Here is a 26,557-nt window from a genome sequence, read left to right as displayed (position 1 = left end):
TGCCAGAAAAGCACTTTGCGTCTTGAAAGGGACGATCTTTGCCGCGTCCTCGCTGGAGCATCCTTTGTGATTTGCAAAACAAGCATCTGATAATGGAGCAGGTTTTGGATATAAGCCAATTATCTGAAGTTCTGTTTTGTATTTTTGTTTTCCTCCTCTTCTGGTGCTAATCACAGAGAATATAACAAACACTGGTAGAGGCGCCCTGAGTATAAGTAGATCGCAATTGTAGGAAATCCATAAATGGGAAGTCACTTGTCTTACCTCTCTAGAAGGACAAACCAATAATTGGAAAAAGTGTTTATTTGTTCACGCACATAAGACAACACGTTTCACGGGTGCTGGCCTGCTTCCTCGGGTCAATACTGTTCCCTGATAGTAGTGTGTGAAGAGTTAAGGCACCTGTATCAGATAGAGCCTTAAAGAGAACCCAAGGCGGTTGCGAGGGGGGCAGATGGGACAGAGAGGCTTGGTCCCTGCCTCCTGACATGCCACTGCCCGATTTCCCTCCCCCCACACACACGGCGTCTCTAAACCCACCAACCAAAGCCCCCCCCCCGGCCAAGCTGTAGCCCCCCTAAATTAGTGACAAGAATTCCAGAAGGTAATGGGAAGAGAGGGATTTCCTTCTCAAAACGCTTACTGGGGGCATTCCTGCAGCTATCTCTCCCTAGCCGCACCCCCTGCCTCCCTGCTTGCTGGGAGAGAATCTCTCCTTCCAGCGTTGTGACCCCAGAGGCCACAAAAGCGAAACTAGTGAAAAGCAGGCCAACGGAGCGGCGGAGAGTGATGGTGGCTACCTGATCCGTGCAGCCCTGCGGATCAAGTAGCCTAATTTTTTAATTTTATTTTAAAACCACACCGAAGGGTCTCTTTAACTCCTGGTCCAGGTGCATGTGACATGCCTGGTGCCATGTGATATAAACTATCACGGTGACGGCGGACCCGACGAGGCCAGGAATAGTGCTGGTGGAGAGGTGAGATTTTAGGAAGCATGGCCACTGGGAGTACATTTATTTGGGGGAGGGCGGGGGCAGGCAGGAAGTGGTGGTGCTAGGCTGATTTCTCATAGGTTTCATGCTGAAATCTTTCGAAAACTGTCTGCGTATGGCCACGCACAATACAATAAAATGATCCGATGGGGGAGGACACTGAAGGGAAATGGCAAGCTTTTAAACTTATTCTCAATCAATATTGTAGTATGTATATCCCATATGGAAACAAAATGTCTAGGGATAAAATGAAGAGGAAAAAGAATGCCTATAAGGTCCTAAAACAGGAGGGGCCCGAGGCTGCACTAAGCAATTATAAGGAGTGCAATAAAAATTGTAAAAAAAGAAATTAGGCTGACAAAGATCGAAGCTGAAAATCAAATCGCTAGGGATATCAAATCTAACCCAAAAAAGTTTTACAAGTACATCAACTCTAAAAAAAGAAAGGTTGACTGTATAGGACTCCTAAAGGATGGGGGTGGGAACTCAATGGTGGATGACCAAGGTAAGGCAGAGTTATTAAATGCTTTCTTTGCTTCTATCTTCACAAAGGAAACAGCACTGTTGCAAATTACAGAGGCAGAAGAGTCTCAATCTTCTAACTGTAATATTAAATACTTAAAGAGAACCCGAGGTGGGTTTGGAGAATATTATCTGCATACAGAGGCTGGATCTGCATATACAGCCCAGCCTCTGTTGCTATCCCAAACCCCCCTAATGTCCCCCTGCACTCTGCAATCCCTCATAAATCACAGCCACGCTGCTGACAAACAGCTTGTGAGAGCTGGCTGTGTTTATCTCTATAGTGTCAGTCTGCTGCTCTCCCCGCCTCCTGCAGAACTCCAGTCCCCGCCTGCATCCCTTCCCTCCCTGCTGATTGGAGGGAAGGGACGGGGGCAGGGACCGGAGCTATGCAGGAGGCGGGGGAGCAGCAGAGACTGACACTACAGATGTAAACACAGCCTCACAGCACGGCTGTGATTTATGAGGGATTGCAGAGTGCAGGGGGACCTTAGTGGGGTTTGGGATAGCAACAGAGGCTGGGCTGTATAGGCAGATCCAGTCTCTGTATGCAGATAACATTCTTTAAACACACCTCGGGTTCTCTTTAACGCAGGAAGAAGTGAAGGCAAGACTAAATAAATAAAAAAATAGACAAGGCACCTGGCCCGGATGGCATGCATTCTCGGGTCCTAAGGGAATTAAGTTCAGTTATAGATAAACCCCTTTATCTTATCTTTTGTGACTCTCTTTCAACTGGCAGAGTCCCAGTGGATTGGCTTACAGCCCACGTTTTCCCATTATTTAAGAAGGGCAAAAAATCAGATCCAGGAAATTGTAGACCTGTAAGCTTAACATCAGTTGTATGCAAACTATTTGAGGGGTTACTAAGAGATACTATACATGACTTCATAGTAGAAAATAATCTTATTTCTCAGCATCAACATGAGTTTACTAAAGACAGGTCTTGTATGACTAACATGCTCAGCTTTTATGAGGTAGTGAATGCTAATATGGATATTGGGAATGCTGTAGATGTGATATACTTGGACTTTGCAAAGGCCTTCGACACTGTTCCCCACAAAAGTCTGGTGCAAAAGTTGAGGATGCAAGGACTGGGGAAGAGTTTGTGCGCATGGATAGGGAACTGGCTAATGGACAGAAAACAAAGAGTTGTGGTCAATGGATCGTACTCAAAATGGGAGACTGTTAGCAGTGGGGTCCCACAGGGGTCTGTACTGAGTCCAGTGCTCTTCAATTTATTTATTAATGACCTAGTAGATGCAGTAGTGAGCAATGTTGCTATTTTTGCAGATGATACAAAATTGTGCAGAATCAACTCTCAGGAAGATAGTGTCATATTGCAACAGGATCTGGATAGGATGGCTATATGGGCACATACATAGCAGATGAAATTCAATGTTGAAAAATGTAAAGGCATGCATTTTGGTCGTACCAATGCTCTAGCACCATACAAAATAAATGGAATACAGTTGGAGACATCAAACTTGGAGAAGGACTTAGGTGTCCTCATTGACAACAAGTTAAATAATCGTACTCAATGCCAAGCCGCTGCAGCTAAAGCTAACAAAATTTTGGGATGCATTAAAAGAGAAATAAAAACTCGAGATGCTAGCATAATATTGCCCCTGTTTAACTCTCTAGTAAGGCCACATCTGGAATATGGTATTCAGTTCTGGGCACCACATTACAAAAAAGATATTGCAGTTTTAGAGCAGGTGCAGAGACGAGCAACAAAATTGATACGTGGGATGGAAGGTCTCCCTTGCCAAGAAAGGTTAGATATACTGGGTTTATTTAGTCTAGAGAAAAGACTCCTTAGAGGAGATCTAATTAACATGTATGAATACATCAGAGGGCAATATAATAGCTTGGCGGATGAGCTTTTTGTCCCTAGGCCTTCTCAAAGGACTAGAGGACATGATCTGCGCATGGAGGAAAAACGTTTTAGCCATTTATTTAGGAAAGGGTTCTTTACAGTAAGAGTGATTAAGATGTGGAATGCATTGCCACAGGAAGTCATTATGGCAAACTCTATACCTGCATTTAAAGGGGGCTTAGATGCTTTCCTTGTGTTGAAAGACATCCATGGCTACAATTACTAGGTAATGCCTAATAATGTTGATCCAGGGATTTTATCTGATTGCCATCTGGAGTCGGGAAGGGATTTTTCCCTTTTGAGGCTAATTGGACCATGCCTTGTAAGGGTTTTTCACCTTCCTCTGGATCAACAGGGATATGTGAGGGAGCAGGCTGGAGTTGTACTTTGTACTGGTTGAACTCGATGGACGTATGTCTTTTTTCAACCAAAATAACTATGTAACTATGAAATTTGATAAAAACAATCGGTTGTCCCGAACTATCAAAAACTTTTTTTTCTCCTTAAAATGAGAAATTCGATCAGATTACCCATTTTTTTCCACCCTCCACTACGCCAGTGTGGCTGCTTGATTTGCTGTTAGAACTGTCCAATTTTGTATGTATTAAAAAATATCATAGAAACCCTTGTTATAGAGGAAACTGTTTTCAAGGATTAATAGAATTTGTTTTTGTTTTACAGAGGTCTGTTTATAACGATCCACGATAAAGGCCACATCGCGACCATGCTGAACTCCTGGCCAGAGGAAGACATAAAGGTAAGGTAATACTATATAAATAAAAAATAATAATAATAATCCTGGTCAGTGCTGGCAGATTGGTAATCGCAGGAGTAAGTCTGGCATACTTCTGCCTGCACACACTATTGGAAATCTCAGGAGTAAGTCTGTCTGACTTCTGCCTGCACACACTCTTGGTAATCGCAGGAGTAAGTCTGTCTGACTTCTGCCTGCACACACTATTGGTAATCGCAGGAGTATTTTATTTATATTTATTATTTATTTATTTATTGTATTTATAAAGCGCCAACATATTACGCAGCGCTGAACATTAATTTAGGTTACAGACAATATTTAGGGGTGACATACAGCAATATGACAATACAGGAATACAAGAAAACCAGATCACACAGCACAGTATGAGTACAAGGTAATGCTTCGTCAGTCACTGAATGGGAGCATGGAGATTAGGCAAGTTAGGTTCACTCAGATGCATAGCATGGGTTCACAGTAATGGAGGTGCAAGATCAGGTAGGACACAAAAGGAGGAGGACCCTGCCCAAAGGCTTACAATCTAGAGGGAGAGATAAGGACACGAATGGTAGGGGACCAGAGTTCAGCTGTAGGTTTAGAGCACTTGTGAGGGGTAGTAGGCCAGAGTGAAAAGGTGAGTTTTGAGGGCCTTCTTGAAGATGTTGAAGGAGGGGGCTGCCCTAATGGGTGGAGGTAGGGAGTTCCATAGAGGAATGCTGACTCCTGCCTGCACACACTATTGGTAATCGCAGGAGTGAGTCTGGCTGACTTCTGCCTGCACACACTATTGGTAATCGCAGGAGTAAGTCTGGCTGACTTCTGCCTGCACACACTATTGGAAATCTCAGGAGTAAGTCTGGCTGACTTCTGTCTACACACACTATTGGTAATCGCAGGAGTAAGTCAGGCTGACTTCTGCCTGCACACATTATTGGAAATCTCAGGAGTAAGTCTGGCTGACTTCTGCCTGCACACACTATTGGTAATCACAGGAGTAAGTCTGTCTGACTTCTGCCTGCACACACCATTAGTAGTCGCAGGAGTAAGTCTGGCTGACTTCTGCCTGCACACACTATTGGTAATCGCAGGAGTAAGTCAGGCTGACTTCTGCCTGCACACACTATTGGTAATCGCAGGAGTAAGTCTGTCTGACTTCTGCCTGCACACACTATTGGTAATCACAGGAGTAAGTCTGGCTGACTTCTGCCTGCACACACTATTGGTAATCACAGGAGTAAGTCAGGCTGACTTCTGCCTGCACACACTATTGGTAATCGCAGGAGTAAGTCTGTCTGACTTCCTCCTGCACACACTATTGGTAATCGCAGGAGTAAGTCAGGCTGACTGCCTGCACACACTATTGGTAATCACAGGAGTAAGTCAGGTTGACTTCTGCCTGCACACACTATTGGTAATCCCAGGAGTAAATCAGGCTGACTTCTGCCTGCACACACTATTGGTAATCGCAGGAGTGAGTCTGGATGACTTCTGCCTGCACACACTATTAGTAATCACAGGAGTAAGTCAGGCTGACTTCTGCCTGCACACACTATTGGTAATCGCAGGAGTAAGTCGGGCTGACTTCTGCCTGCACACACCATTAGTAGTCGCAGGAGTAAGTCTGGCTGCCTTCTGCCTGCACACATTATTGGTAATCGCAGGAGTAAGTCTGTCTGACTTCTGCCTGCACACACCATTAGTAGTCGCAGGAGTAAGTCAGGCTGACTTCCTCCTGCACACACTATTGGTAATCTCAGGAGTAAGTCAGGCTGACTTCTGCCTGCACACACTATTGGTAATCACAGGAGTAAGTCAGACTGACTTCTGCCTGCACACACTATTGGTAATCTCAGGAGTAAGTCAGGCTGACTTCTGCCTGCACACACTATTGGTAATCACAGGAGTAAGTCAAACTGACTTCTGCCTGCACACACTATTGGTAATCGCAGGAGTAAGTCATGCTGACTTCCTCCTGCACACACTATTGGTAATCTCAGGAGTAAGTCAGGCTGACTTCTGCTTGCACACACTATTGGTAATCACAGGAGTAAGTCAGGCTGACTTCTGCCTGCACACACTATTGGTAATCGCAGGAGTAAGTCTGTCTGACTTCTGCCTGCACACACTATTGGTAATCACAGGAGTAAGTCTGGCTGACTTCTGTCTGCACACACTATTGGTAATCACAGGAGTAAGTCATGCTGACTTCTGCCTGCACACACTATTGGTAATCACAGGAGTAAGTCAGGCTGACTTCTGCCTGCACACACTATTGGTAATCACAGGAGTAAGTCAGACTGACTTCTGCCTGCACACACTATTGGTAATCGCAGGAGTAAGTCAGGCTGACTTCTGCCTGCACACACTATTGGTAATCGCAGGAGTAAGTCTGTCTGACTTCTGCCTGCACACACTATTGGTAATCGCAGGAGTAAGTCTGTCTGACTTCTGCCTGCACACACCATTAGTAGTCGCAGGAGTAAGTCTGGCTGACTTCTGCCTGCACACACTATTGGTAATCGCAGGAGTAAGTCAGGCTTACTTCTGCCTGCACACACTATTGGTAATCGCAGGAGTAAGTCTGTCTGACTTCTGCCTGCACACACTATTGGTAATCACAGGAGTAAGTCTGGCTGACTTCCTCCTGCACACACTATTGGTAATCGCAGGAGTAAGTCTGGCTGACTTCTGTCTGCACACACTATTGGTAATCACAGGAGTAAGTCAGGCTGACTTCTGTCTACACACACTATTGGTAATCGCAGGAGTAAGTCAGGCTGACTTCTGCCTGCACACACTATTGGTAATCACAGGAGTAAGTCTGGCTGACTTCTGCCTGCACACACTATTGTTAATCACAGGAGTAAGTCAGGCTGACTTCTGCCTGCACACACTATTAGTAATCGCAGGAGTAAGTCTGGCTGACTTCTGCCTGCACACACTATTGGTAATCGCAGGAGTAAGTCTGTCTGACTTCCTCCTGCACACACTATTGGTAATCGCAGGAGTAAGTCTGGCTGACTTCTGTCTGCACACACTATTGGTAATCACAGGAGTAAGTCAGGCTGACTTCTGCCTGCACACACTATTGGTAATCACAGGAGTAAGTCTGGCTGACTTCTGCCTGCACACACTATTGGTAATCACAGGAGTAAGTCAGGCTGACTTCTGCCTGCACACACTAGCAGTCTGTGACTTCACAGATTCATGGTCATTTTAAAGGACATCTATTCTCAATTTCTTGACTACATTTAAACCTCTGGTCAGTATTGCATTATTATTAATCTGTATGTAGATAATCCAGAGGCTTTTACTGTCCCCCTACACCTCGCAGTTCCAGTGATGGGAGCTCTGAAGCCCATCGATAAGGGCTTGTCGACAGAGATCACCCACACTGCGCAAGCACAGGCGGCTCACTCCAGTGCAGTAGCACAAAGCCACAGGCTCTGACTTTTCCAACAAACCCCAGTGGTGGCTATTTGCGACTTTGCAGTGCGTCCACTTTTGTTTGCTTCCGGGAGCTCAGCCATGAACTTTTGAGGGTCCCAGAGCTGGATCAGTGGTTGGGAGGAGAGTAGGGAAAGCCTATATTGAGGGAAGTATCTACATTTGAGATATGTGAATCTCACAGCTTTACTCTAAAGAGGAACTTTAACCAAGAATTGAACTTCATCCAATCAGTAGCTGATTACCCCCTTTCCCATAAGAAATCTTTACCTTTTCTTGAATAGATCATAAGGGGGGGGGGGGGGGGCTGTATGGCTGATATTGTGGTGAAACCCCTCCCACAGTGTGATGTCATGACCATGGTCCTGACAGTTTGCTATCTGGTAACCTTGTTGCATTGTGGAAAATAACGGCTTTCACCAACTGCCAAGCAAGCCATATCGAACTCAAATACAAAGTGGGCCGAAATTGAGCTCTGGGACCAAGTCACGGGCTGACTTCGATGTCTAATGGCCACATCTCTCCCATATAAAGTTGTCTAATAGTCCACCTCCATCCCCTATTCAGTTCCCTGGTGTCTAGTGGCCCCCTTCCCTCTCCTATTCAGTTCCCTGGTGTCTAGTGCTGCCCTCTTCCCCATTTGGCTTACCTGGTGATCTAGGGCTTACCCTCCAGTATAGCTTCTCTGGTGGTCTAGCGTGGGCCATATAATGCAAAGTGGGGAAACCACCTGAGGGCCAAATCTGATGGCTCCGAGGGACAGAGTTTGACATGTATGATCTACAGGAAAGCACGGCTTATGTAAACCTTCACACAGTTACATTTGTATAGAAAATCTACGTGATTTCTGCTGGATCGAGCACAAAGCTGTTATCTGTACAGCAGATGCATATAAGCCGAGCTAAGCAGGAAGCCAAAACATAAAATCCCTCTGCGGGCTGCTGTGCAGAAGGTAATAGGAAGTGAGATAAAAGCATATAGAACAAAATAGGTTTATAATGGATGGCTAATCACTAATTTAAACATTATCATAGCCAGATTATCAAGGATCCTGGCGTTCTGGCCGGTTCTCGTAATAGCTGCAGCTCGCCAACCTAAGCCAATTAAATTGGGAGTGCTTTCTGTCCTCTGTGAGCCGAATATTACAAGGATCCCGCTCGACAATCTCGTGTAATATGCTGTTCAGTAGAGTTCTAACCTGCAGGTCAAATCTTTGTAGAGCGCTCAGCGACTTTTTATAAAGTGCAGTCCATCATTTTTATAGCTCCCCCTGTATCACTGCACATCGCAGCCCATCGTAAAACAAAATACAGGTCTTATCATGGGCAACTATCTTTTCACACACTTTAAAGAGGAACCCCAGTGAAAATAATGAAGTAAAAAAAAAGTGCTTAATTTTTTACCATAATTATGTATAAATGATTTAGTCAGTGTTTGCGCATTGTAAAATCTTTCCTCTCCCCGATTTACATTCTGACATTTATTACATGGTGACATTTTTACTGTGGGCAGGTTATGTAGCTGCTGCTAGCTGTTTTGGCAGTTAGAGACAGCTGTAAACAGCCATTTCATGTCTGTGAACATTGTTACATTGTAACAAACTGCCAAAAGTACCACGGTCCCAGAGCTTCTGACAAAATCAGTCATATTTATTTCCTTTTAAACAATACCAGTTTCCTGGCAGCCCTGCTGATCTATTTGGCTGCAGTAGTGTCTGAATCACACCAGAAACAAGCATGCCGCTAATCTTGTCAGATCTGGCGATAATGTTAGAAACGCCTGGTCTGCTGCATGCTTGTTCAGTGTCTGTGGCTAAAAGTATTAGAGGCAGAGGATCAGCAGGATAGACAGGCAACTGGTATTGCTTAAAAGGAAATAAGAAAGTACTTATTTAGCTTACCTATCCTGTTCCTTTTAGTGTTCGCTGTCAAATTTAGGAGAAATGTGGTGTGAAAAAAAGAAAAGAATATTTCTGCTGGTTCCCATTTTATTTTTTATTTTTTTTTTACCCAGCTGTTATTTTTCCCTCCCCACTGCCACAGCTTACTGTCCTTTCCACAGCATACATCACCTAGATGACAGGCCTACATCACCGTGTAACCTCTTCAGGGGGGATTCAATTACCTTCTGGTCATAGTGTCTTTATCTTATCCAAAATAGGAAGCTTTCTGTTTTTGGCATGCTGACATACCGCATATACCAGTGTAAATATACCTAATCCTGATGTCATTTGGTGGAAAGAAAGATAGATCGTATTCTCCGTTTAAAATAACTTCTTGTAATAGCTTTTGGCAAGCAGCCGCTCGCGTGGGTAGCAGTGCAGCTTCCGGAGTCACCTGACTGGTGACGTGTGCGCTCCACTGATGACGCTCACGCAGAAAAATTGCCGGGCTGTATTTTGGGTTGCACATGTCACCAGTCAGGTGACTCCGGAAGCTGCACTGCCACCCGTGCGAGCGACTGCTCGCCAAAAGCTATTACAAGAAGTTATTTTAAATGGAGAGTGCGATATATCTTTCTCTTCACTAGGTGAAGGCAGGATTAGGTAATTACAGCTCTGCCTGACACCCGACACCCGGAACTGACACCCTGACCAGTGACTGACAAGTGACACCCGGAACTCCTACTGTAGGTAGCCTTATCCGTAAGTATACCCCAACCTCTACATTTTAACTGGAAAGGTTGGGGGTCGGCTTATACGCCCAGTCACCTTATACGCCAGTATGTACGGTAAGCTTGTTCCTGTAGCTATAAAAGGAAAAAAACTTCCCATAATCCCGCTGGCACTGCACAGTCCTGTCAGTTAGGCAAAGACACCCAGACCAGGTCAATAGAAAAAATGGGGGCCATTTAGGAATTATTTTAGATACAAAGGGCGTTAAATATATTTTTGGGGCGCTAACTATTTTTTTGGCAATTTTTTCCAGTTGCAAGTTATGACCCCCTTTTAAATACCACTGCAGTCGCTCTGCTTCTGCCTGTTGGCTCTCTATTGGATTGAGACCCCAGGAATATAGTTCTACGCAAGAATGTGTGGCTGAAATCGGAGCTTAGAATTTGTTTTTGTTTTTTATATTCTCCTGTTTTTGCAGCAAGATGTTTGAGCAGAACCACAATATTTATTTCACTTATTTATTTATCTGCTTAATTTATGCTGTCCTTTTCTCCAAATTAAAATGTCCACATTCTGGTAACTACTTCATTATAATGAGTGAATATTAAATGATTTTAAAGCAAATCTACTATCTTTAAAAATGTAACATGATACTAAAAAGTACATTTCTCCTTTTTTATTATTAAAGAAAATGACACTTGATGCTTTAATGAGAGAATAATTTAAAAACAACAACAACATATTGTGTATGCCATTAAAAGTAATGAATTCAGAGTAAACATTCTAATCCGTTTGTATTTGCAAAAAGTATTTGCATAGTTCTTGCTTAGAAGTCTCCCGTCTCTCCCCCCACCCGTTTTGACTATTAACACTAGGGGCTTGATTTACTGACACTAATAGCATGCCTTATAAGTGTTAGCATGCCTTATCAGAGTTATCATGCCCCCTTATGCCTCCTCTGTGCCTCCAGTATCCCCCTCTGTTCCTCAATTCTCCTCCAGTGTCCCTCTGTGCCAGTGTGCCTTCAATGTCCCCCTGTGCGTCCAGTGTCCCCTTATATTTCCCTGCGTCTTCATTGTGCCTCCATTCTCTCCTTCTGTCCCTCCAGTATCGCCCTCTGTTCCCCCACTATGCCTCCTGTATCCCTCTCTGTCCTTCCACTGTCCTCTTGTGTCCCCCTGTGCCTCCAGTGTCCCGCTGTGCCTCCAGTGTCTTTTTTATGTTTCCCTGTGTCTCCAATGTGCCTCCAGTATCCCCCTCTGTCCCTCCACTGTCCTCCTGAGTCCCCCTGTGCCTCCAATGTCCCCATATGTCCCCCTGTGCCTCCAGTGTATCCCTCTGAACTTCCACTGTGCACCACCACTGTCTTAGGGCTCAGCCGCACTATAGGCGCTTTTCTGAGCCTTGTGAGTGATTAGCGCTTTCTGATCACTTTTTAAAAATCGCTCCCATTCACTTTCATTAAAAACGCATTAAAAATCGCTGCGATTTTTAGTGTACGTGATTGCGGTGATTTTTACTGCAATTTTAATGAAAGTGAATGGGAGCGATTTTTAAAAAGCGCTCAGAAAGCACTAATCACAAAATGCTCAGAAAAGTACTTATAGTGTGGCTGAGCCCAAACTCTGTAATTCCTCCAGCCACAACTGCAGGGGGGGAGGGGGTCGGTAGCACTTGGGGGCTCATACATTCAGCTTGGGGTCCCTAGGCAATTGCCCACTTTGCCCCTTTGGAAGCACTGGCCCTGCCCCTTATTTACCAATCAGCTTGATATGTTGTGACTTCCCAATCAAGGCTAAGTGCAATAATAATACCAGCGATTGTTTTGTGTAGCACCAACACGTTCTGTTTCACCTTTGCTAAGGTGGCCCAGTGATTACATTTGCTAATGTGTACAGCGCAAGCATGTTGTGAGCCAGGAGTGATTTGGCTTCCGCTATTTCCAGTTACTGCACATCAGGGAATGCAGTAATGATGAAACGCATGCTTGTGTTTGCGGCTCGATGATTTTCACCGTCCTCCGAGGCCCGTTTCCTCATTAGTCTCGCGCTGGAATCTGTCTTGAACAGCGATCCTCCATTGTTAAGAGTGGTGATGTGTTTATAACCGCCGCCTCAAAGCTGCAGGGAGCCCGGTTGTCGAAGCGTCCCTTGTTATGACTTGCTTGTTATCGGATGGCAGGAACAAGGCAGATCCAGGGTTTCCTTTTGTTACAAATTTTACAAGTTTCATAAAATGGAATGTAATTGAGCACATCAAGACGCCATTATTGTGCTTATTGGAAAGGATGGAGTCTAATTAGCATATTACCCAGAGGAAACGTTAACTGAGGTTCTGATCACTTTTCTTTTTTTTTTTAAATTTACAAGTACACAAGTTGACTTAATATTTTTCTTTCTGTTAAAACTTTGCTTTATAAATGCTAAAGCAGAACTCTGTATAGAGCCTATTTAGAAACCACCCAAGGGGAGTAGGTTATCATGGAATTCAACCCTTAAAGGACACCTGAGGTGAAAATAATCTAAGATAAACAATTGCATCTATCCTCCTTTTCCTAGAAATGACTTTTCTTAGATATCCCACAGTCGTATTTCATATTCTACTTTTTAAGTTTTTACTGTTTCATTGTTCCTGCTCAATGACACATTCATTGAAGTATGCCAGAGCTAAAATCTATGAACCGTTGACCCTTTTTATCTCTTTCCTGCTCTGAGAAGCCATTTTCTGCAAGGAAATTGTTTTATGACTAATTCTTTATCTCTGAGGGTTACACTGTAGTCTGACCCAGTCCTGACTCAGACAGGAACTGTCACTTACTATACATGATTTTTAAACATTTAAGGCAGAGAAAGAAAAAAAGGAGCACAGCGTAGTTATTTGTGCGCAAGGCATTGTACATACACATGTCTATCTCATCATGTTACATGTCACTTCAGGTATCCTTTAAAGTGAACCAGAGACGAAGCACCCTCGTGTATTTTACCATATATATCAGTGGGAACATTAGACAAAATACCTACCCTGCTCTCTGTTTCATCCTTCACTGCTCAGCCTGCTTGTTATCAGCCTTGATAAAATCCCTCACAGAGCATTCACTCTGGCTTTGCTCAGGAATCATCATAGCTGAGTCTGTCTTCTCTGATGTCTTTCCAAGCCCAAGCCTGCCCCCTTCTGGCTCTGCTATAATGACTCAGCTATAGTGATTCCTGAGCATAACCAGACTGAATGCTCAGTCGGGGATTTTATCAGGGCTGATAACAAGAAGGCTGAGCAGTGAATGATGAAACAGAGAGCAGGGTAGGTGCTTTCTCTAATGTTCCCACTGATATATATTGTAAAATACATGAGGGTGCTTCGTCTCTGGTTCACTTTAAGGTGCTGATATATCTATCGACTTGGTGGCCAATTGATCAGCCAATTCGATAATTGTTTTCGAATTGGATGAAAATTGGTGCTTTAAATTAATTTTCAATACTTTGGAAGAAGTTGGTGTGTTGCTTTTACCATTGATTTGAGCCTTGAGGGCGCCATACAACCATACAGAGACACACAACCTGATAGTAAGCATCCATCCATCTACTTACTACCTGCGCTGTGGAATGGAATGTATCAAATGTTTTTGATGCTCAAATCTAAACGCAAAATACAAATACGCATACACAGAAAACTTAACTCAATGAGGCCTCCAGGAAGAGCCCCTTTTTTCCCAGCATGGATCAGCCATAGCAATGGTACCAAGGTGCAATCCCTCTGCACGCACAATGATGTAATACATACATATGGACTGGTTCACTGGGTGTGGTCTGCAGAGATAGACTTTGAAAAATGAATATGGATCGTTTTTCTAAGGTTCCCCCATTATTCTGTTCAGCATTGATTATCCTAATAGCTTGTTAAAATCACCAGGACTTGCATTCATTCTAGCAATGCCATTACCAAATCTCTTTGAACGTTCAAGCTCTGAGGTCGGTCAATACAAGTCTGAGGCTTGCTCTCGTTTTTCCCACAAATCAGCCAATGTTATTAGGCGAATAGTTCAAGCGTCAATGGGAACCAGGTGTTCTGAGATGTACAGGAATTTATCTGTCAGCTACTCGTCAGAATGTATTCCGATCCTGCAGGACTGAGATATGGGCTGAGCTACGTAATGTGATTCTTCTGACATCTCCTTACTGGGTTGTGTTCATGCAATAGCATCATGTTACATTCATAACAATCTCCTTTCTCTTTGTGGGGACTATCTAACCTCCCTTTACTATCCCTCCTTGTTGCGTTATTTTTTTTTTTTTATTATTTTTTTTTTACTGCTTTACTTGGAAATACCGAGCTCGTTGCATCTCATTAATAATAGATGGTGTGGAGTCTCGTGTATTTATTTATTTATTGTATTTATAAAGCACCAACATATTATGCAGTGCTGGACACTAGTTAAGGTTACAGACCATATTTGGGGGTGACATACAGCAATAAGAAATACATGCAAACCCGATCACACAGCACAGTATGAGTACAAGGTAATGCTTAGTCACTGGATGGGAGCATGGAGATTAGGCCAGTCGAGTTCACTCAGATCCATAGGATGGAAGTGCGTGATCAGGTAGGAGACACAAGGAGGACCCTGTCTCAAGGTTTACAATCTAGAGGGAGAGGTATGGACACGAAAGGTAGGAGACCAGAGTTCAGCTGTGGGTTTAGAACACTTGTGAGGGGTGGTAGGGAAGAGTGAAAAGGTGAGTTTAGAGGGCCTTCTTGAAGATGTTGAAGGAGGGGGAAACCCTATTGGGGGGAGGTAGGAAGTCCCATAGTGTTGGAGCAGCTCTTGAGAAGTCCTGGAGGCTTGCATGGGACTGGGTGATGCGGAGGGCGGTCAGGCGAAGTTCATTGGAGGAGCGGAGTGAGCGGCTAGGTGTGTACCTCTGAGTAAGATCAGAAATGTAGGTTGGCCAGGTTTCGTGGACAGATTTGTAGGCTAGACACAGTATCTGGAATTTGATTCTGGACTGGACAGGAAGCCAGTGGAGGGATTCACAGAGGGGTGGAGCCATGGTGGAGCGATGGGAGGAGTGGATAAATCTGGCTGCCGCATTCATGGTGGACTGCAGTCCCATTTGCTCATACGTCAAATAAGGGCACCAGGAAAAAAAGGGTGTGGGCTATAGCCAAAATTTTAAGATATAGGGGTTGATTTATTAAGCTGCACTGCTTAATGACACCAAACACGAGCTAAATACAGGACCGCACACTACGTTGTGCTGCCTAGCGTGGAATCCTAAATTACGCGTGCTCCCTTTAATGTATGGCCACTCCTAGCGCGAGATCTGAGGTTGCCTTAACACACCTTGATTGGGCCATAATGCTGCCTGGCAATGGTCCTGTGACTTATATGCACGCAGTACCATTGTCCAATCTAGAACAGCCAGTATGCTAGCGCAGCGCTGCTATTGGTGCCGAAGGCGGTTCAGGCGGGCTTACAGAAAGCCTCTACGTTGTTACGCTGCATGACACGCAACATTTTGGCCCAATCAAGGTAAAAGCAACCTCAGATCTCGGGCTAGGAGTGGCCGTACATTAAAGAGAGCACGTAATTTAGGAGCACACGCTACGCAGCCCTACCATGCGTAGCGTATGGCACTGTATTTAACTCGCGTTGGTGTCAGCAGCACAGCTTAATTAATCAACCCGATAGTGTATAACAATTTTTTTATTTATTTATTTTCATCTTTATCTAAGATGGAATAATTAATATGTTAACATAACGGTATTAAAAAGGGCAAAATATCATCTAGAACAAAGAATACAAAAAATATATTTACAGTCACAATGAGCATAGTAAAACATTGGTAAATATTACAGATATTTTACTCAGAATCAGAATCTTTTTTTAATCGCCAAGCACGACTGGGTTTGCCCAGAATTGGGTTTGGCACATTCAATTGCTCAGAGAGAGAAGTAGAAGTAGTAACAACATACGAAAAGAGCATAGTCTTACAATCATACAACATAAACAGTGGTACATATTAATAGTTAGATGTGCAGCGGTATAACGGTAGACTGCAGGGTGCGGTTTAAACAGTTTTACACTAGACAGTCCATCAGGTCAGCAACTGCAACTTTAGGGGGGGAACAGCGCTAGAGATGGGATGGCCTGAAGGGAGTTCAGGAGGTTGACGGCAGAGGGGAAGAAGGAGTCTCTATGCCTCGAAGTTCTGGTGTAAATGGCTCGAAACCTGCGGCCTGAATGGAGCCGGCTGAAAAAGCAGTGGCCCGGGTGTGAGGGGTCGCTGGCAATCCTCAGTGCTCTAGATCGTAATCTGGAGTTGTGGAGGAGGTCGAGTGAGGGGAGAGGTCTACCGATAATTCTCTCCGCCGATCTAATGACCCTCTGTAGCTTGTATCTGTCGCTGTTGGAGGAGCCAGCATACCAGACTAGGATGGATGAGCAGAGGACGGACTCAATGGTGGCTGTGTAGAAGTTCGTCAGCAGCTCCTGAGCCATGCCAAACTTCTTCAGTTGTCGAAGGAAAAAGAGCCTCTGTTGGGCTTTCCTCTGGGTCAAGGCAGTGTTTGCCTTCCATCTCAGGTCCTTAGAGATGGTAGTGCCCAGAAGGCGGACGCTAGCCACTCTTTCAACCTCTGTGCCATCAATGTAGATTGGTGGTGGGGTGGGGGCCTGCTTCCTGAAGTCCACTATCAACTCCACAGTCTTGGCTGTATTGAGGACCAGCCTGTTCTCCTTACACCACTGGCAAATTCTGTCAACCTCACGGCGATAGTCCTGCTCATCATTGTTTGTTATAAGTCCCACAATGGTGGTATCATCAGCAAATTTGATGACTTTTACCGAGTCCACAGAGGATCTGCAGTTGTTCGTATAGAGGGAGAACAGGATCGGTGACAGGACACAGCCTTGTGGGGCCCCTGTGTTTGTTGTCCTAGGATGAGAGGAGATATCCCCCAATTTGACAGCTTGGGACCTGTTGGTCAGGAAGTCTGTAATCCATAAGTGGAGAGTGGGATGGACATTCAGTGCCATGAGATTGTTTTGGAGTATGCGGGGGCAGATGGTGTTAAATGCTGAGCTAAAGTCCAGCAGGAGGATTCTGACATATGTGTTCGGTTTGTCCAGGTGGTTATTTGTAAACTCCAGGCAGATGTTGATGGCATCATCAGTGGATCTGTTCGCTCTATACGCAAACTGTAACGGGTCCAGTAGGGCCGAGGTAGAAAGCTTAAGGTGGGACAGGACCAGCCTCTCAAAGGTTTTCATGATGACAGACGTTAGTGCCACGGCCTGTAGTTGTTCAGGTCAGGGATTCCCTGCTTCTTGGGGACAGGGATGATGGTGGACCTTTTGAAGCACACAGGGACTTTGCCTTCCTGGAGGGACCTGGTGTAGATGGAGGAGAGAATGGGAGCGAGCTGCCGTGAACAGGTTTTTAGGCAGGCTGGTGACACACCGTCAGGGCCGGAGGCTTTCCTGGCGTTCAGAGTTGTCAGGTGGCGTAAGACATCTGCCTCGCTCACAGCTGGAGGTGGTGTGCACAGCCCTCGGACATTATCTTCAGCAGCTGAGGACTGAGTGTCTGTAGGTGTTGCTAGCCCCCCCAGTGCCTCCTGGTTCTCAAACCTGCAATAGAAATTGCTGAGGTTCTCGGCTAGCTCAATGCTAGGCGGCGCATGTTGTGGGGGAGGCTTGTAGTTTGTGGCAGCTTTTAGACCCTTCCAGACAGTGCGTGGGTCATTTGAGTGAAGGTTGTGTCGCATCTTCTCTGCATACTCCCTCTTGGCGGCTCTCAGCTCATGCTTTAGGTTGTTTCTTGCCATCCTGAAGTCCTCCTGGTTGCCAGATTTGTGCGCGGCTTCCTTGCTTCTCCTCAGTTGCCGTAGTTTGTTGGAGAACCACGGTTTGTTATTTGGAAAGACCTTGAAGGACTTGGATGGAATACAGGAGTCCTCACAGAATCTGATGTACGAGGAGACATTGTCCGCCCACTCATTCAGGTTCGGTGCTTCCAGGGCTGTCCAGTCTGTGCAGTCGAAGCAGGCTTGAAGTTGGAGTTTGGCCTCCCTCGACCACACTTTGGTGGACTTTAGCGCTGGTTTCGCTGACTCCAGACGTCTCCTGTAGGTGGGGATCAGGTGGATGAGAGAGTGGTCGGAGGAGCCTAGAGCTGCTCGAGGAACCGCTTTATATGCATCTTTCAGCACTGTGTAGCAATGGTCGAGAGTATTCAGGTTCCTCGTAGGGCAGGTAACATGCTGGTGAAAACGTGGCAGCTCCTGGTGAAGGTTGGCTCTATTGAAGTCTCCCAGTACAATGAACAGCGAGTCAGGAAGGGATGACTCCCACTGTGTGATGGCGTTACTCAGGTCACGCAGGGCATGTTTAACTACAGCGTCGGGTGGAATGTACACTCCCACAAGGACGTAGGAGGAGAACTCTCTGGGTGAGTATATCGGCCTGCAATTGACGATTAGGAGTTCGAGCTCAGGGGAGCAGGTCCTGGCCAGTACAGATGTGTTAGGGCACCACGAGTGGCTGATGTAAAAGCAGATGCCCCCACCCTTTTTTTTACCCGAGAGGATGGTGTCCCGGTCTGCTCGAGTAAGGCCGAAGCCAGGGAGGTAAAGAGCATTGTCTGGAATGTCCTCATGCAGCCACGTCTCTGTGAAGCAGAGGATTGGGGTATTGCTGCAGAGCTCCCTTTTGTTGCTGAGGAGACAGAGTTCGTCCAGCTTGTTTGGGAGGGAGCGGACATTTGCCAGGAGGACTGAGGGGACAGCCGACCTCAGTCCTTTCCTCCTAAGTCTCACTTGAGCCCCAGCACGACTACCTCTCTTCCGCCAACCTGCGAGGGGTTCGTGAGCAGTGCCGGAGAGTTGTTGGGCATATTTCCGGACGGTGTTGAACAACAGCCTGTCCTCAGGGTGGGTGGCGTAAGTCTCCCATTGCAGAAGCTGTGACCTGGTGTAGGTGGTGCGCTGGATGTGGGGGGGCATAGGGGAAGCAGCTGCGCTACCGTGCGTGTGCTGCAGGTAGGGTGAGTCAGATTAGTGTGTCATGACAATCTGGACGTGGCCTGGCATAACGGTCCAGCAAGGTACACCCAGGGTGCACACAGTGTGGCAGCAGGGAGATCAGTCCAGTATAGAGCATGCCAATGATGTGGCAGGGAGAGGTAGAGCAAAGGTAGCTTGGAATAGGCCTAGTGATCACATCAGGGGAGCAATGCAGCAGGGGAGCAATGCAGCAGAGAGTGCAGAAAGAATTTTTAGCGAGCCAACAGTGTGCAGGTCTGAGAAAGTTTTTAGCAAGCCAGCAGTGTGCAGGTCAGACAGGATGGGAAGAGCACATGTGGCCAGTGGTTCTTACCAGCTGAGCTGTTGCTTCAGGCAGCGATGTGGCCTTAGTGCAGGTAGGCTGCCCGGGGGAGACGCTTGGCAGCTTGTGCAGCGGTAGTCCAGTGACCCAGTGAACAGGCCTGCACTTCCTGGAGCAGATGTTGTACTAGGCCGGTGGTGGAGGGCGCCTTTAATCCTCCGTAGGCTCAGTGGTGTGGAAGGACCACGTGAGACGCATGTGCCAGCCAGCAGAGACGGGGCAGCGGTAGACTTCCGAGCAGCGGGGGCGGCAGTGGGATTCCGAGCAGCGGTAGCAGCAGTGGTCCCCGGGTGTAGTGCGAGAATCCTCTCTTGCCGCTGATGGAAGCACGTGGGCCGCGGCTGTCCGTGGTCGGAACGGAGGGCAGATGCGGGACCCGTGCTGCTGCTAGCCAGTGATGGAGCTTGGGCCGGGAGACCTTAGGGAGACGGAGGACGCAGGTTCCGAGGCTCATCCGCAGGGCCAGTGAAGGAGGTGGTGCCGTCGGCCAGGTAAGGCAGTCCAGGTAGATAGGGTTGTTAGGCTTGCGTGTTCCCCTCGGGTCCTCCACGTGGGTGGTCGGCTCTGTGTTCCTTCTGCCTGGCTTGCCGCAGGACCGGACCCAGGTTGAGCTGGCTAAACTTAACAGCTGACCACTAACAACTTAACAACTAGAAAAGAAACTGACTAAAAACACTAAAAGAAACAAACTAATCTATTAAAGTAGCAGGAGCTCTGTGCCGGGGCAGCCGTTAGGCGCCATCTTGTAATCCAGTTACAACTAAACCTAATTTTACTCTCACACAGAACTCTCCCCTGGTGCCTAACCCTAAGATGCCCCCCCCCCCCATCCTCGTCCCCGTCCTGTGGTGGTGCCTAACCCCAAGCCCCCCTCCTGCAGGGGGGGGGGCAACCCTAAGACCCCTGGAGGTGCCTAACCCCAAAACCCCCCTAGTGGTGCCTAACCCTAAGATCCCCCTGGTGGTACCTAACCCTAAGACCCCCCTAGTGGTACCTAACCCTAAGATCCCCCTGGTGGTACCTAACCCTAACCCCCCCCCCCTTCCTGACACCTAACCCTAAAACCCCCTTTCCTAACACCTAACCCTAAAACCCCCTTTCTCCGTTGCAAATAACATTAATACAAAAAGCGCTAAATTTTATAATGGTACATTTCAAAACCATAATTTACAAAATTATAATAGTCAAAACTAATTTCAAAACGATATTTTCCAAAACACTAATCCTCAACATGAATGAAAAATTTCGGTTGAATGGGCCTGGCGGGGTTCCTCTCCTAGCATATGAACCTACTGGTAGGCTTCCAAATTGTCTCTAGACTATAAATTCACAGACCGACATTGCTAGCAGATAGGTGCATCCATGTGCACGCTGCAAAGGAGTGGCATTGTGGGTCGGCGTGTTGGTGGTTCATAACTTTTGGCCTATTTCGTAGGCTTGACGTCTGGGGGTGGACTTATCCGGGGTACCTAGAGGTTGCTGTTGTAAGGGAGACCATAGACTTCCCATTCAGAGTAACAGGGAGCTCAACTCCTGAGTATTTGTCATGAGAACCGGAAAGTGCTCCCTCCAGAACAACGGCTACCATCTGCAGACCCCACATACTGGCACACCTGTTGTAACATCCCAAAAATGTATTCAGACCAAAGTCATCTTGTAAATTTTATATTCACATATTGGTTACAATATATTTAAAGCCAACCTAAACTTAAAATTAAAAGTCAAAATTAACATGCACAGGTCATACTTACCTCCCGCTGAGTTTACTCATGAATATCTTTCTCCTCTCTTATGTCCTGTTTGTCCACTGTGATCAACGGAATTCTCCGTCCTCCATTTTAAAAATAGCCATTACTACATTACAGTTCCCTGGTCAGCAGTTTGTTTAACTATACCATCGCCCACTTGAGCCGTAGGGAAACATGGACATTACCTTGCCTCATCAGTTGTCCTTTCAGTTGTAACTGGCAGCAACTGATTTATTTCAGTTCTGACAAAATCTTGTTAGAATTGGAAGGAATCATTTTTAGAAGCAAAGGCTGAACTTCTGAGAGGAACTGATGGCGAGATAAGTATGTAATATTAATTTACAGGTACATCATGTGTTTATTTTAAATCATTTTTCTTGGTTCGGGTTCCCTTTGCAAAACGATTTGATAAGATTATAGATAGGTATCTAATTGCAGCGTTGCACTGTATAATGTACTGCAACACTATGGCCCACTGCTCCTGCTCTAAAAATTAATCAGAATCCATGGGATTTTTTTGTGGCATCAATTCCCATCAGATTTGATCACAATGTTCGTATCTGTGCAAAAACAATTTGTATGTGGACTTACATGAAAAAGCAAATCAAGTTTTTAATGGCGTCTCTTGTCTGAAATCTGCCATTTATTGACAGGCCATTGTGGTGACAGACGGTGAGCGGATCCTCGGCCTGGGAGACCTGGGAGGTTACGGCATGGGTATCCCCGTGGGCAAGCTGGCACTCTACACTGCTTGCGGAGGTGTCCACCCACAGCAGTGCCTCCCTGTATTGCTGGACGTCGGCACCGACAATGAGGTAGGTCTCTGACACATCAGACTTATACTTGAGTCAATAAAAAATTCCAGCTTAAAGTGTACCTGAGATGGTGCAGTTATTTATACTTACCTGGGGCTTCCTTCAGCCCTATGAGCCCTGCGGCTTCCCTTGCTGTCCTCTTCAGCCCCTCTGTTCTGGTGCTACGACTCCCCATAATCAGGGGCGTAGCAAAAGAGGTTGCAGAGGTTGCGACCGCATCGGGGCCCTTGGGCCAGAGGGACCCCGAAAGGGCCCTCCCTCAACTACAGTTTTAGCTCTCTATTGGACCTGTGCTCATAATAATCACTTCTATAGATACTTTGAATAGTGGAAATCATTAACAAACTGCCCCCCATCCCCTTCTTGCACCTCTGACACTGTAGTTGCCATTGGCAGGTTTTGGTGCGCCGTATCAATTGTTATGTATCGAGTGCTTGGGGGGGCCCCATTGTAAAACTTGCATGGGGGCCCACAGCTCCTTAGCTACGCCACTGCCTGTAATCCAGTCAGTTGCCACCAGTCATGGGCCTCTGTTCATGTGAGGCTTGGCTGCGCTTTCTTCCCATGGTGCATTCTAGAGTGCAGAAAGCTCCAGGGGATGGGAGTGCGATGAGGGGTGTGCGCATGGCCGAGCCGTGCATGCGCAGAAGGCGCTACTGCCTAGATTACTGGGAATTATAGCGGCATAACAGAGGGTGCTGGAGGAAGCCCCAGGAAAGTATAAATAAGGGCTAGTGAACCACCTCAGGGTCAAATTTTGGGGTCGACTTATACACGAGGTCGAGTTATATTCGAGGATATACGGTAAGTAACATGTTATCTAATCAACAATTCTTTTTCCACTTGATTATTCTAAGCAATTGAATCTCCTGAGTCATATTAGGCTCTATAAGCACACCCAAGTATTTGAAAACACAAAGTTGATTAAACAGCTAAAATATACATTTTCCACACATGGCATCTTCCCAACATGCTTTCCTTATATTAGCAAAATGCATTTTCCACATCTTCAGACAATCTGCTTAAATATAACTGACAACGCTATCCTACTTTTTATTTCCCAGAACGTCATTTCGGACAGCACCCCCCCTGGATGAGACTTGTCTCCCTCCCCACTGTGGACAGGAAACTGTTAAAAGAAGAATTTGCATAAGCAATAGGCAGCCACATATAAGATACTACACCTGCCACAGTACCTCAGTTTAGTTTCCTGTCCCGGACGGGATGCATGGGAGAGGTCTCCAGGAGTGCCATCCATGTCAGGCGGCAGGGGCAGCGTTTTCCAGGGCTCCAAGCAGCACTGTTCAGTGAACAGTCGGAGCCCTGCAGCGTGGAGGAGGCTTCTCCATCGGAGGCAGCAACTTTATGCGCGCAGGTGCGTGCATTGGAGAGAGTTCACTTCCGGTTGAACCAGAGGTAGTCACGCGCTGGCGTCCCGCGTGATCTGAAGTCTGAGCCGGGCGGCAGGGGCTGCGGCGGTGATTAGGAATCGGCATACAGCATATGCTTAGCCGGCAGGGGCCGCATGCATAATTGGATCAGCTGCATCAAATCAGCAGCACAGGTATAAGTTTGTAGAGTCCATGATGCACTCTGGTTTGTGGCTGGGATCATGGAGGACGCCTCTGGGTCAGCTCCTGCACAATCTGCTGAATCTGCCCAGGATCCCTCTCTGGCAAGTAGATGTGAATATGTTTCTTCTGCTTGGCTGGATGTATGTTATGTATAGAGGGATTTGTCTAATGGCTGGCTATCGTTTATTATGTTTTATACCCCAAAAGACATAAGACTGAGAAGGTTGAAAAGTCTGAAAAATCTTCTACTCAGTCCAGTCAGCATGGATTGGCAACTCTGAATGGAAATGGTGCCAGTATTGTACAGAGAAGGTCCACAGCAATAGGAAATTAAAGATTCTGCTATTGCTTCTACCGCCTCAGCTGCTTCAGATAGGCCTGGGACTAGTACTGCTATGGCTTATCTGCCTGTTCTAGCTAATCCATCATCTCCTATGTTGTCTGCACCTCCATCTATGCCTCCTGCTTCCAAGAGACATAGGCCTCTATTCATAGAGCATTCCCGCATGCGGTAATGCTCAAAACAGCTGACTTTACCCACCATTTAGCAAAGCGTGCATTCATAAAACCTGTGTCCGCATGAAAATCTATAATTCCTGAGCAGGTGCGGGAAATTACCGCCTTGTGCGGAGATTATCACAACACATGTCACTGAAGGGTAATTCATAATAATTAGAGCAGGCGAATGTGAGCAGAGAAACCCTGGCTGTTTAGATAAGGCAATAACAGGCAAGCTAATGGAGAGACAGACCTCCCAGGCAGCTGCAGTGAGAGCAGAACAAACTGCATCCTAGAATACCCAGGCTGTGTTTTTAACCCCTTGGGTACCTGTTTTCAGATAAATTTCACATCAGAAAGCCTGCATGTGTAACATTCCTGAAGTTCTTTTAAGCTGCAGCAATTAAATAGATTGTTTAGAAGAACTAGACAGATTCAGGGCAAGGAGAGGCAATTTAAACAAAAATGCACAAGTAAAGGAATGCTGGGGCTGCCTCCTTTATAGTAACTCTCTCTGCTCAGAGACAATGTATCAGTTTAATGCTTTGCCCTTCGGATTATCCTCAGCTCCAGGGTTGTTTATGAAGGTAATGTCTGGGGTTCTGGCTACACTTAGACAGAGAAAAGTTAACATTTTGGGTTACCTTGATGATTTTCTGTTTTGGTGGACATCTCCCAATTCGGTAATAGATCAGATTGTTACGACAATAGTCTTACTACAAAATCTAGGTTGGATCATTAATTGGGAGAAATCTTCCTTAATTAAATCCTACACAGATTATAAATTTTTTTTTTTTTTTTTTTTTTGGGCTATTTCATCAGCATATCAGACACAGGGGAAGCAATTCAATTCTATCATGGCTCATTCCACAAGAGGAATTTCGACTTCTTGGGCAGAGAGGGCAGGGGCCTCTATAGATCAGATCTGCAGAGCTGCGACCTGGTCAAGTCACAATACGTTTGTAAAGCACTATCGCCTTAATGTATCTGCCTCTGCAGGTTTATCCTTCAGAAGGAAAGTTTTGCAAGCTGTGGTCCCACCCTGAGGTTTTAACTCTTGTATATCGTCTCATCCAGGGGTGCTGTCCGAAATGACGTTCTGGGAAAGACCACTTTACTTACGGTAAAGTCTTTTCCAGTAGTCATGAGGACAGCACCCCTGCAACCCGCCCTTATTTGGGTAGGAAAGAGAAATAAATTTGTGTAAGCATCATTAAATGTCTGTGTCATCTTTGTATTAACTGAGGTACTGTGGCAGGTGTAGTATCTTATATGTGGCTGCCTATTGCTTATGCAAATTCTTCTTTTAACAGTTTCCTGTCCACAGTGGGGAGGGAGACAAGTCTCATCCAGGGGGGGTGCTGTCCTCATGACTACTGGAAAAGACTTTACCGTAAGTAAAGTGGTCTTTTTCACCCTCTGTAACGTTAACAAGACAAGTGCCACCATTGTAAAGCCTCTCAGAAATATATTTGTCTTGTTGCAGGTAAAATGATTCCATATATGCCCTATTTCATCACTAGTTGGGAATGTAGTGTACTAGAATCACCAGCCTTTCTCTCTGTAGCAATTGAATGCGATCGCAAAGTTTGGGGGGACCCAGATACATTGCTAGGCAACAGCACAGCAATGCAACTGTACAGCGTTGGGTCCCTGAACTGTCAGTTGCATCCAATCGCTACAGGCTGCAGCCATTACAGGTGTCCACGAATTGTAATCCTAAGTATAGTTGACACGAAGGGTTAATTAGTTAGGTAGGAGTTGATACTTTGAAGTGTCACACTGTCACTTTAATTTTTTTTTTTTTTTCTAATCCTGAAAACTCTTCTTTTTTCCTTTTTGTTTTCATGAATGATTGCTGCTTCTATCAGCAATCATTCAATTATAAATTGCCCAGGAGTGACGGAAACGTGAGTGTATGAGTGTGTGGCAGCAATTTTTAGTGCAGGATGTAAATTTCACACCCTGGAATTCATAGGAGGGCCGATTAGATTGTGAAAATTCCATCCTAAAATGTTAACGGGTTAATATAAATACAGAGATGCGAAAGTTTGGGCAACCTTGTTAATGGTCATGATTTTCCTGTATAAATTGTTGGTTGTTACTATTGTGCACCTGAGGAAGGGCTCCGCCTGAAACATGTAGTGCTATCGCTTGCTCCAATACAGCTTGTTGCTGCATACAGCTCCTGAGTGCTGTGTCTTTCTTTCTGCTATTGTCTATGGATGGGCAGGGGTGGTGGACCTGCTAGACGCTGAGCATCGGCTGGACAATTTTGATATAGTTTTTCCCTGAGGTGAGGAGGTTTCCTGCTGTTTTTGGTTGTTACTATTGT

At 45.8% G+C, this 26,557-nt stretch overlaps 1 protein-coding gene across 3 annotated transcripts in view; it reads left to right on the top strand.

The window, feature by feature from the left end:
- ME3 (malic enzyme 3) overlaps positions 1-26,557 on the top strand; it is a 212,096-nt gene that overhangs the window by 72,295 nt on the left and 113,244 nt on the right. For all 3 annotated transcript variants that reach the window (XM_068266772.1, XM_068266773.1, XM_068266774.1), the window contains exons 5-6: positions 4,075-4,150; positions 21,989-22,150. In XM_068266772.1, coding sequence (XP_068122873.1) covers positions 4,075-4,150; positions 21,989-22,150 — 238 coding nt within the window. The remainder of the gene's footprint in view (positions 1-4,074; positions 4,151-21,988; positions 22,151-26,557) is intronic.

The sequence above is a fragment of the Hyperolius riggenbachi genome, chromosome 2, assembly GCF_040937935.1.
Source record: "Hyperolius riggenbachi isolate aHypRig1 chromosome 2, aHypRig1.pri, whole genome shotgun sequence".
Taxonomy (NCBI): domain Eukaryota; kingdom Metazoa; phylum Chordata; class Amphibia; order Anura; family Hyperoliidae; genus Hyperolius; species Hyperolius riggenbachi.
Note: the sequence above shows the minus strand (reverse complement) of the source record. Positions and strands in the feature narration are given on the sequence as shown.